The sequence below is a fragment of the Protomyctophum parallelum genome (assembly GCF_964188405.1).
Source record: "Protomyctophum parallelum genome assembly, chromosome: 11".
Lineage (NCBI taxonomy): Eukaryota > Metazoa > Chordata > Actinopteri > Myctophiformes > Myctophidae > Protomyctophum > Protomyctophum parallelum.
The window spans coordinates 48,171,604-48,184,103 of NC_139707.1; the positions used below are offsets into that span (position 1 = coordinate 48,171,604).

The 12,500-nt window shown below is 44.6% G+C and overlaps 1 protein-coding gene across 1 annotated transcript in view; it reads left to right on the plus strand.

Moving 5' to 3' along the window:
* Positions 1 to 12,500, plus strand: part of ccdc138 (coiled-coil domain containing 138) — a gene marked incomplete at both ends in the record, with an annotated part of 49,503 nt that overhangs the window by 36,067 nt on the left and 936 nt on the right. The window contains one exon of the mRNA XM_083776846.1: positions 11,592 to 11,730. Coding sequence (XP_083632972.1) covers positions 11,592 to 11,730 — 139 coding nt within the window. The remainder of the gene's footprint in view (positions 1 to 11,591; positions 11,731 to 12,500) is intronic.

Below are 12,500 nucleotides of genomic sequence, written 5' to 3' on the forward strand. Positions count from 1 at the left end.
TTAGAGCTTAGGTTTAGATTGGGGTAAAGTCTGGGCGTCTTAGAGCTTAGGTTTAGATTGGGGTAAAGTTTTGGGCGTCTTAGAGCTTAGGTTTAGGGGTCGGGGATGACTGATCCAAGGCCTATAATTCATCAGTGTTGTTTTTTGGCTTTAGATTTTAGTTTGAATAGTTTTAATTTAGTTTTAGTCACATTTGAGTCACCCTGAATGTTTTAGTGTTTAGTTTTAATAGTTTTAATTTAGTTTTAGTCACATTTGAGTCACCCTGAATGTTTTAGTGTTTAGTTTTAATAGTTTTTAATTTAGTTTTAGTCACATTTGAGTCACCCTGAATGTTTTAGTGTTAGTCCGACGAAATATACGATTCTAGTCGACTAAATCTACAGTTGATTTAGTCGACTAAATATATATTTTGGTGGGCCTTGATGCCGTCGTAATGACGATCTACAAGCCTGCGACCGCGTTGTGAGCTTGTAGATCGGTTATTTTCAGCATGCAACGAATTGTAAAATGACTCATAGTGGACCTCTTGTCCACTAGTCCCTTCCTAACATTTTAGTCTTTAGTTTTGTTGACAAATTGTCAGTATATTTAGTCTATAGTTTTAGTCATCATATTCATTTAGTTTCCATTTAGTTTTCGTCAGTGTAAAAAGGAAGTCGACGAACATTTTTCGTCTTAGTTTTAGTCGACGAAATCAACACTTGCTGTTCATACTCCATTTTTAGGTGATACGGTGACAACCAATGGAAACGGTCGTTGGTTAAAAGGGGCGGGGCGCTCTGATCATCATACATCATTATATGATGTGATTTGATTGATTGATTGTTTATTTATTTTCGTGTCTGCACACAATGTGCCCAATTAACCATTCTGACCGGGCACATTTTGGTGTTAGCATTAGGTTATGCTTTAGCTATTGAAAAATAGCAGATCTACAAGCTCATATTTTTTTAATCTGATCTCAGGTCAGAATGGGTTCATCAGACAGCGTGTGTCCAGTGGAAACCTCGTATGAATCTGATCTCAGGTCAGAATGGGGTTAACCCTCGTGGGTTTATAAGACACCATTTCACAATTGCAATTACAGCATTGTTTACATTACATAGTTCATTGTATTACAGCTCAGATTTATATTCTGTCTAAATGATGTATGATGTGTATTATAATTATGTATAGTATATACATCACATCATCACATTCCGTGCTCAGCCAGTCAAATCATCACCAATGTCATTCCACGGAAAGCTGGGCACATAGGAGGGGCTGCATGGGGCGCCCCTCAAAGCTGGGCATAGGAGGGGCTGCATGGGGCGCCCCTCAAAGCTGGGCATAGGAGGGGCTGCATGGGGCGCCCCTCAAAGCTGGGCATAGGAGGGGCTGCATGGGGCGCCCCTCAAAGCTGGGCATAGGAGGGGCTGCATGGGGCGCCCCTCAAAGCTGGGCATAGGAGGGGCTGCATGGGGCGCCCCTCAAAGCTGGGGCATAGGAGGGGCTGCATGGGGCGCCCCCTCAAAGCTGGGCATAGGAGGGGCTGCATGGGGCGCCCCCTCAAAGCTGGGCATAGGAGGGGCTGCATGGGGCGCCCCTCAAAGCTGGGGCATATAGGAGGGGCTGCATGGGGCGCCCCTCAAAGCTGGGCATAGGAGGGGCTGCATGGGGCGCCCCTCAAAGCTGGGCATAGGAGGGGCTGCATGGGGCGCCCCTCAAAGCTGGGCATAGGAGGGGCTGCATGGGGCGCCCTCATAGGAGGGGCTGCAACCTAAACCTGCAGTATGAAGAGGCCTTTACACTACTGCGCAAAAAGCTTGCAAAACGGAGGTGTATATATTACAGGAAACTCCTGTTAATCTTTCCAACAAACTCCGGTAAACTCCCGAATTGTACCATCACACCTGTATATTACCGTATATATATATTTTTTTTAAATATTTTTTTTATCCCACGATTTTGTAACCCATTTTTCACCCCTGTGTCAATCATCTAATGTGATCCTGGGCTCTACACACCCTCCGCCAACCTAGTCCCCATATATGGGGGACAAGGGGAGAGCAACGGACTTGAACTCATGCTTCCTTCATGCCTGAGTGTCCAAGTTGCTCCTTTACACCTGTTTATTACCGTATATTATGTATATGCTGCTAAATTTGGTGACTCGCGGGGGGGCGTGTGCACGTAACGAGCACGCGTGTAAACAAATTCACGGGAATTCGTAAATACGCATGCGTTGTCGCACCTCGACTGCTCCCACGGTGCAAAAAACAGCATTAGCTTTCATAAAATGTTGATGTCCTCACAACTATAGTCATTCAGATGAGATGTCTGTGTGTGTCCTCACAACTATAGTCATTCAGATGAGATGTGTGTGTGTGTGTGTGTGTGTCCTCACAACTATAGTCATTCAGATGAGATGTGTGTGTGTGTCCTCACAACTATAGTCATTCAGATGAGATGTGTGTGTGTGTGTGTGTGTGTGTGTGTGTGTGTGTGTGTGTGTGTGTCCTCACAACTATAGTCATTCAGATGAGATGTGTGTGTGTGTGTGTGTCCTCACAACTATAGTCATTCAGATGAGATGTGTGTGTGTGTGTGTGTGTGTCCTCACAACTATAGTCATTCAGATGAGATGTGTGTGTGTGTGTGTGTGTGTGTGTGTGTGTCCTCACAACTATAGTCATTCAGATGAGATGTGTGTGTGTGTGTGTGTGTGTAGTTAGTTAGCCACGCTGATGGGTGTGTTTTACAGGGGCACTTAATGAGGACAGACAGGGAAGGGGTATAGCGACCAGAGGGGGGGGGGGGGAAGGGGTATAGCGACCAGAGGGGGGGGTGGGGGGGAGGGGGGGGTTATAGCGACTAGAGGGGGGACGACATGGGGGCACTGGAAGGTCGCCCAATAAAAAAACAAAATGCTAAATAAAATAAGCAATTAGTCACACAAAAAACACGCCATGCGCACACACGCCACGTTCCCGTGCCTCGTGTCATGGCCAATGTACAGTCACACATGCAGGCAGCAGCCCATGGCTGTCCACAACACACACACACACACACACACACACACACACACCACACACACACACACGCTGTCCCTGCAGTAGCAGCGTTTTACTGGGCGGCCATGCGGCCACTTCCAGGTACAGAGGGTCTGTTGTCTATCCCCTCAAGGTCTTTAGCTACCATATACTCTCATATTAACCCGTTCTGACCTGAGATCAGATTCATACCAGGTTTCCGCCGGACACACACACTGGTCCTGATGAACCCATTCTGACCTGAGATCAGATTCTAGAAAATGTCAGTCGTTCTTCGATATAAAAAAAAAATAGCAGACCTACAAGCTCGTATCGCGCCACTCGGTGGCGCGATATGAGCTTGTAGATCTGCTATTTTTCAATAGATAAAGCATGACATGATGCCGACACCAAAATGGGTGCCCGTTCAGAATGGGTTAAACCATTTTGGGCAGGAACCTGGTGTTATGTTATATGCTTTAGCTATTGAAAAATAGCAGACCTACACAAGCTCGTAGCGCGCCACCGAGTGGCGCGCTACGAGCTTGTATAGGTCTGCTATTATTATTATTTTTAATCGAAGAACGACAGAGAAGAAACATAGCTTTTTTTTCCCGAAAACTGTCAGGATTTAGAAGAAGGTTTTTTTTTTTTTAAATCTGATCTCAGGTCAGAACGGGTTAAACGGCTCCCAGGGACACATGTGGCCCTGCTTACTGTCTGCCTTCACCATGCACGTGCGTGCGTGCGTGCGTGCGTGCGTGCGTGGCGTGCGTGCGTGCGTGCGTCGGTATACTGAATGTGTGTCTGGTCCAATCTGGTTGTATGACTCCCATTCAGAGATATAATCCACCGCATGTGGCATTGTGTGTGTGTGTGTGTGTGTGTGTGTGTGTGTGTGTGCGCATAGGTTCCTGTCCATTTGTGTGCGTGCACGTGCGCGTACGTTGCTCGGACCCGTTTGCTCTAGTCTCTACAGAGACCCTCCCCCTCCAGCTCGACACCCCTCACCCCCACTAAATCACTGTGGACGAGTATGCGTTTGGCGCTGTGACCCTTGACCCCCCCCCCCCCCCCGGGGCCCGTTTGAAGTCTCACATGCAGCAGGGGACCTATATAGTGTACCTTACAGTATACGGAGAATGGAGGAAGCAGATGTGTGTCTGTCCATCTGCGTTTGTCCAGACACATCTGGGGCAAATCTAGCACACATGTAAAAAAAAAAAAAAAAAAAGAGAAAAAGGATGATAAGTACGCATCATATCACGGAGCCAAGGGGGGGGGGGGGGGATAAAACCTTCTTTTGGCTTCCAGTCATCGGTTGTTTTTCTTCCCCGTAACTGTCGGGAGGAGAGGTGAGAGGCGGTGAGCCTGGGAAAACGGATAACGTGTAAATTGAGACCATTCATAACCCATTCTGACCTGAGATCGGATTCTAAAAAATCCTGACCGTTTTCTGAAAAGCTTATGTTTCCATGTCAGTCGTCGATTAAAAAAAAAATAGCAGACCTACAAGCTCGTAGCGCGCCACCGAGTGGCGCGCTACGAGCTTGTAGATCTGCTATTTTTCAATAGCTAAAACATGAACATAACATGAACACCAAAAGGGTTCTCGCCCAAAATAGGATAAGCAAAAGTTATCATGCGAAGCGTTTTGGTGGGGGAAAAAAAAAACAACCGCTACTGCTGCTAAGGCAGTGTTGTTTTTGTCTGTAAAAACAACTGCCCCTTTTTACCCCCGTCTGTAAAACAATTAACTGCCCTTAAACCAGACCACGAATGCAGCATTACTTTTTTTTTACTACATGGTGAAAGAAATGCAAAAATGCCCTCCCTCTCGTTTCCATGCCATGCCGGAAGGAAGGCGTTCAGGAGAATAAATTTTCCGAAGTCTCCTGAGTGATTAGGTTCTAAACACTTATTTGTAACTTTTTTAAACAGTGTCACAGTGTTTAGATTATAAACGGAAGAACATGTTTAATCGCCTGTAACACTTTTTAAACACATAAACGTGTTTAGTTTTTACAATCAAAGTCAGTCATATTATAGGTGTTTAGAATTTGAACACTAGGTGTTCTCATGAGGTGTTGAGTGAACTCGTGTTCTACTGTATTTTATGACCATTAATAAACATTTGGCATTTTATTATTACACACATGGTGTTTAGGTTTTAAACGCGTCACATGTTCCAGGGATTTACAGTGTAAACACTCATTTGTAACCCTTTTTAAACGTGTCACAGTTTTTAGATTATAAACAAAAGAACATGTTTAATCGCAAGTAACACTTTTTAAACACATAAACGTGTTTAGTTTTTACAATCAAAGTCAGTCATATAGGTGTTTAGAATTCGAACACTAGGCTTTCTCGTGAGGCGTTTGAGTGAACTCGTGTTTCTGCTGTATTTTATGACCATTCATAATTTTAAACATTTGGCATTTTATTATTACACACATGGTGTTTTAGGTTTTAAACGCGTCACATGTTCCAGGGATTTATACAGTGTTGCATTGAACTAACCCATTCTGACCGGGCACCCATTTGGTGTCAGCATCATGTTATGCTTTAGCTATTTAAAAATAGCAGATCTACAAGCTCATATCGCGCCACCGAGTGGCGCGATACGAGCTTGTAGGTCTGCTATTTTGAAAAATCGAAGAGCGACTGACATTTCTAGAATCTGATCTCAGGTCAGAATGGGTTCATCAGACCAGTGTGTGTCCTGCGGAAACCTCGTGTGAATCTGATCTCAGGTCAGAACGGGTTCATCCGACCAGTGTGTGTCCGGCGGAAACCTCGTATGAATCTGATCTCAGGTCAGAATGGGCTAATTAGTTTCTAAATCCGTGTCGTTACACACCTGCATCTCCACTAGATAAACGGGTGCTGGGTTGGGTTGCACCCCCGGAAAAATAGCTGATCTACAAGCTCTCAACGGGGGATTCCAGTAAGGCTGCGATTCCGTTCGTTTCATGAAGCTTGGATATCTGGGATCTTGTCGTTGTAGTGGTTTCATGTACTGCGGGCGCACACACAAAGAGCCAGATGAAAGAACACCAAGTATGTGGAGATAAACAACACAATAAAAGACAACATAAATTGTTTTTCTCTCTAGCTGTTACAGAAAGTGAGGTTAACCACTCTCCCATGATGTAGCGTCGCTATTCTGGGAGGAACCATCGCCGCACAAACTTGCAGTGGTGGAAAGTATAACTTATGTACAATTTTGAGGTATTTGTACTTCCAATTTCTAGTACTTTTTACTTCTACTCCACTACAATCATTTGAAAACTTTAGTTACTAGTTACTTTGGAGATTTAAAGGTATATTCAGTGATTTCACTTAATTCAAATATCACTTATTTTTTTGTTTTGTTGTGATAGTCCTCCCTACTATAGAGTTTGCTCGCCATATAAGGAGTTCCTCCCTGTCCCCAGTTAAGCCCTGGGGTAGCCTCGATACCCAGGCTTTCATTTCGTCTGCGCGAAAGATGAAAGCCTGGAAAAAGCCGTGGGCTGAACCAGTCTAAAAGTGGGAGTCAACCCTTCCGGGTGGGCGTCGCTCTAAATGATGTGACGTAGCGCTGCACTAGGGGGGAGAGGAGGGGCTGGGGGTGACGGACAGATCGATGAGATCCAATCAGGGTGCGCGCATTTCTGAGGCGCGACCCGCCCCTCTAGACCAGAAATGTCTCTGCTTAGGTCAGGCTAGCCCTGGGGGGGTCAAAAAACCTTAGGTTTCGTTTTTGACTCTCTATCCTGATTGGACGAAAGGCTGGGTCCCACAGCCGAAAACGAAACCTAAGGTTTTTTGAGTGAAATCACTGAATATACCTTTAAATTTTGATTAGAAAACATACATTAACCACTTCCACCCTATACATATTTCGGCCATTTGAAAATAGCAGATGCACAAGCTCACAATCGCGATGCATTGTGAGCTTGTAGATCTGCTATTTTCAATGGATTTTGTAGACATTTTGAACTTGAAATGGGACATTCTGCAATATGCGTACTTTTACTTTTAGTACTTTAAGTACATTTTGATGCCGATACATTTGTACTTTTACTCAAGTACATTTTCAATTCCGTACTTTTACTTGTAAGAAAGTAGTTCTAAATTGCATTAGTGGTACTTTTACTTAACCCATTCTGAACGGGCACCCATTTTGGTGTCAGCATCATGTTATGCTTTAGCTATTTAAAAATAGCAGATCTACAAGCTCGTATCGCGCCACCGAGTGGCGCGATACGAGCTTGTAGGTCTGCTATTTTTGAAAAATCGAAGAGCGACTGACATTTTTAGAATCTGATCTCAGGTCAGAATGGGTTCATCAGACCAGTGTGTGTCCGGCGGAAACCTCGTATGAATCTGATCTCAAGTCAGAATGGGTTAAAGTAAAACAACTGAGTACGTTTTCCACCACTGCAAACCTGTAGCGTGTAGATGGTGTAGATCGTGTGAGCTTAAATGGGTCAACTATTTTCGAGGTACTGTAGGTTATGGAGGGAAGGAAAATATTGGACCCCGACTGAGAGCGACCCCGGGTCAGCTAAAGAATCAATTTAGGAAGTCTCGAGGGTTGAAGTAGTTCCCAACAAATAAAATAAAACACTCACTACAGCAAATGGCTTTGTTTTTGAGAGAGGCTAATTGAGGTCGTGCAAAATGAGCTCCCCAAAGCTGCAGTTAAGATGGAATCATTTTTAGTGTGCGGTACCGTGATGAAGCCGTGTGGAGCCCCATGCGGCGAGCATGCTCCACTCCCCTTCACACGTTTTACTGCCCTGCTACCGAAACAAGGCTCTGAAATTAATAACCCATTCTGACCCGAGATCAGATTCACACGAGGTTTCCGCCGGACACACACTGGTCTGATGAACCCATTCTGACCTGAGATCAGATTCTAAAAAATGTCAGTCCCTCTTCGATTTTTCAAAAATTAGCAGACCTACAAGCTCGTATCGCGCCACTCGGTGGCGCGATATGAGCTTGTAGATCTGCTATTTTTAAATAGCTAAAGCATAACATGATGCTGACGCCAAAATGGGCGCCCGGTCAGAATGGGATAATAAAGAAACTGGCAGCACGTTCCCGCAAGTAACAAATCACTGACACATTACCCAGCAATAAATCCCTTGTCGGCATGCAGAAACCCCCCCCCCCCCCCAAAAAAAAAACTCTGTTGTGTGATTTCATATTTTGTGGGATGTGTGCGCGCCCCTACTTTTTATTTGCATGGCACATTTCAACAACAAGGCTGTTCAAAGTGATTCACGCCGAAGCATGAAGCATTGAGACATCTAGACATGCAGCATTTAAGACACAGCAGATGAAACGCATTATGAATAAAAAGGGGGCATTTGAATACAATTAAAGAATGAGAGGAAGTTAACCCGTTTTGATGCTTTTTAAAAGCATTATGTTGTGCTTTAGCTGTTGGAAAACTAGCAGATCTACAAGCTTGTAGATCTGCTAGTTTTGAAAAAAATCGTGAAAATGGGGCGCAAATCTTTTATATACAGTGGTATTATATTCTTTCAGAGCAAACGTTTTGAGCTCAAATCTTTGCTTCTGGGAGGGGGTCCCTGGAACAACATATTTTCAGATGGGGGGTCCCTGGAACTACATATTTTCAGATGGGGGGTCCCTGGAACTACATATTTTCAGATGGGGTTCTCTGGAACAACATATTTTCAGATGGGGGGTCCCTGGAACAACATATTTTCAGATGGGGGGTCCCTGGAACAACATATTTTCAGATGGGGGGTCCCTAGAACAACATATTTTCAGATGGGGTCCCTGGAACAACATATTTTCAGATGGGGGGTCCCTAGAACAACATATTTTCAGATGGGGGGTCCCTGGAACAACATATTTTCAGATGGGGGTCAATTACATATAGTTCTGGGGCTCCCTGACATGAAAATGTTTGAACATGAGATTTTTCAGAAAACTGTCTTTAGGATTTAGAAGGCATTTGTAGAATCGTCCTCAGGTCTAAATGGGTTAAAATAAGAGGAATGAAATTACACGGCAAAGGAATTGATTAATACAATATCATAACCGACCTCTGTAATAAAGGCAGAACAGGGCAGTATACAGAGACAGCCTTCAACTTTTGATTTCCAAGAAAGTGAGAGTAGTAACAGACGTGCAGTTTTCTTGGAGTTTGTTCCAGATATATAACGTTGCATTAAAACGGAAAGCTCCTTCTCCAACGTTCAGTTTGGACTCGGGGGTTCAGATAGCAGAGCGTCTGTCTGTCTGTCTGTCTGTCTGTCTGTCTGTCCCAGACCTGAGAAGCAGAAAGCAGAGCGTCTGTCTGTCTGTCTGTCTGTCTGTCTGTCTGTCTGTCTGTCTGTCTGTCTGTCTGTCTGTCTGTCTGTCTGTCTGTCTGTCTGTCTTTTCTGTCTGTCTGTCTGTCCCAGACCTGAGAAGCATGGATGGTTCATATACGTAATGTCTCACAAGATCAGACATGCATTTTTTGGGGAATTGTATAATCCATTCGATGCTCATACAAAACAACAGCGGCATATTCTGAAATCAATTATTTGACAGACATGGAGCCACTGTAAAGATTTAATTACTGGGAGTTAATTTTTAACTTTCTTGGTATTCGTAAGGTCTCGAGCAGCAGAATACTGAATCGGCTGTTTAGTTCATTTGATTATATTTTTAGGGAGATCTGTGAAGACACATTTAAATACTCAAGTCTACTAGTGAAGATGAATGCATGGACTGCTTTTTGGGTTTGTTTTTAAAAACTGCTGCTGAAACATAACTTCATTAAAGGAAGTGTAAGTGATATTTTCTGGTTAAAACAAAATGTAAAATGGTTAAAACAAAATGTAAAAAGGTTAAATCACTATATTCTGATTAGGTGAGTCAATTTAGGAAGAAATATCTCTTAACCCATTCTGACCGGGCACCCATTTTGGTGTTGGCATCATGTTATGCTTTAGCTATTGAAAAATAGCAGATCTACAAGCTCATAGCGCGCCACCGAGTGGCGCGCTACGAGCTTGTAGGTCTGCTATTTTTGAAAAATCGAAGAACGACTGACATTTTTTTTTTTACATTTTTTAATCTAATCTCAGGTCAGAATGGGTCAATCAGACCAGTGTGTGTCCAGTGGAAACCTCGTATGAATCTGATCTCAGGTCAGAATGGGTTAACCCCCAAAAAGCTGATACAAAAGTGTTTTCAATGTATTCTGGTAGTATTGGGCGTGTTCAATAACATACTAAAAGTCTACCAAAATCTACTCCCCAGAAAGCTGTCATTTTCAAGATTGCGTCCTAGACGGAGTTTAAATTGGCCATATATCTCAAATGGGAAAACATTTGCAAAGTATTTTTCAACTCATTCTAGTACCTCTGGACCTGCTTAAGAACGTACTACACATTTAGGAAAATATATGTTCGGGAACGGCGTCATTTCCAAGATGGCGTTAAAAATGACAGCCGGTGCCGCTATAGAAAAAAATGTTTAAAAAAAAAAAATATTGTCTTTTAAATAAAACATACTAAAGTGAGGTGTGGACCGTGTGGTTATCATCATCATGAACACAACTTAATTTCAGCGTAATAAAGACAGTGGATGTGGAGCATGCCTGTGGCCCCTCACTGGCCCCTAGACACTGTGGCCCCTCACTGGCCCCTAGACACTGTGGCCCCTCACTGGCCCTGTGGAGGCTGACACTGTGGCCCCTCACTGGCCCTGTGTGGAGGCTACATTGTGGCCCCTCACTGGCCCCTAGACATTGCAGAGTTAATTCTGATTCTGATGGAGTTCTGTTTTTCCAGCCATGCAGGAATGTGTGTTTAGCAGAAACATGTTTTTCTTAACTAGCAACCGACTCATTTTTGGAACTTCAAGGTCTTCATTTGCTTTTATTGACAGAAAAATAAATAAATAAAATATGCCGTCTCCCATCTGTGTGGATCTGTGCTCTTCTGTTTTTAACTCGTTTCCGTGTACGTGTGTGTGTGTGTGTGTGTGTGTGCGTGCGTGCATTATGGTTTAGTGTAGAGAAAGCCAGCGTTAACACTGACAATATGGAAGCTCATTGAAAGGGCAGCGTCATCACAAGCATCTGCGTCCTGCGTTCCCCCTCGGAGTGCTCCGTTCCGTTTGTTTGTGGGATTGTCATTCAGTCACTTAAGACATCTAGAGTTGACGTTCCTCTCGCCGGGCCCTGTGCGGTTGTGTTGGGCCCGGTGCGGTTGTGTTGGGCCCGGTGCGGTTGTGTTGGGCCCGGTGCGGTTGTGTTGGGCCCGGTGCGGTTGTGTTGGGCCCGGTGCGGTTGTGTTGGGCCCGGTGCGGTTGTGTTGGGCCCGGTGCGGTTGTGTTGGGCCCGGTGCGGTTGTGTTGGGCCCGGTGCGGTTGTGTTCTGGATGCATGAGTTCATTCAGCATTTGTTCACTTCGTTCAGGGTCCTTATCAAATCAAACAGTCACACAAGATGAATGGCTTTCAACATTTTGACAAAAAATAATGCCTGGGGTAAGAATCGCTGTGTGTGTGTGTGTGTCTGTGTCTGTGTCTGTGTGTGTGTGTGTGTGTGTGCAGCCTTCCTAGGGCCCTTCCTGGAGGCGTGTAGCTGTGAGGACTTCTTCCACACGGTCTCACAGCTCCTGAGAAACCCTCGCATGGAGCTCCCCCTGCTGGAGAAGCTTTCCATCCTCCTTCAGAAACTGTCAAGCATCAGGTACTGTACGCACACACACACGGCACGCACGCACACACACACCCACACAAGCACACACACACAAGCACACAAGCACACGCCTGTTGGGGATTGTTTAGATACAATTACTTTTAACAGTGTCTTTACAGATCTCCCTAAAAAGCAGATCAGCCGATTCAGAAATCTGCTGCTCGAGTCCTTAAACTAATACCAAGAAAGTTAATTGTTGTTTTTGCCAACCCAACATTAACCTCAAAACCTCCACTCAAATGTGCACTTTCAGTTTGGGGCAACTCGAAAGCAAACTCCACATGTCCCAACATTGTATTTAGCTGCCATAGTGTCGACCCCTTCCTTATCCCTGTGTCGGATCTGTGGTTAGACTGGCATATTCACCGATACCGATATGACCCGATACGTTGGGGAACGGATGGAAAGTACATAGTGTTATTAAGGAGGACTCCTTCTAACTCCTAACTATATGGAAGTTAAACTAACGTTAGCTCCCATGCTAGCTACTAGCTAGTAGCTTCCCTCGTCAGACAACAGAACGCCACCACAGATCGGGTGGAAGCTGCACTGATATCACTGCTTGTGCCCGTGGATGGGAACGCTATGGAAGCGTGGATGAAAGCACAGATGTGTGCAATAAAGTTGTGTCGGATCTGCCTGTGCATCCCGTCTGCTGCACGTGTGTTGTGACTGTCGCAGCGTCGATGATGCATCGTTAAAGAGCGTCATAAGCATGCAACCTTCCGGCGCTGGAAGTAGCAGATCTACAAGTCATCTAC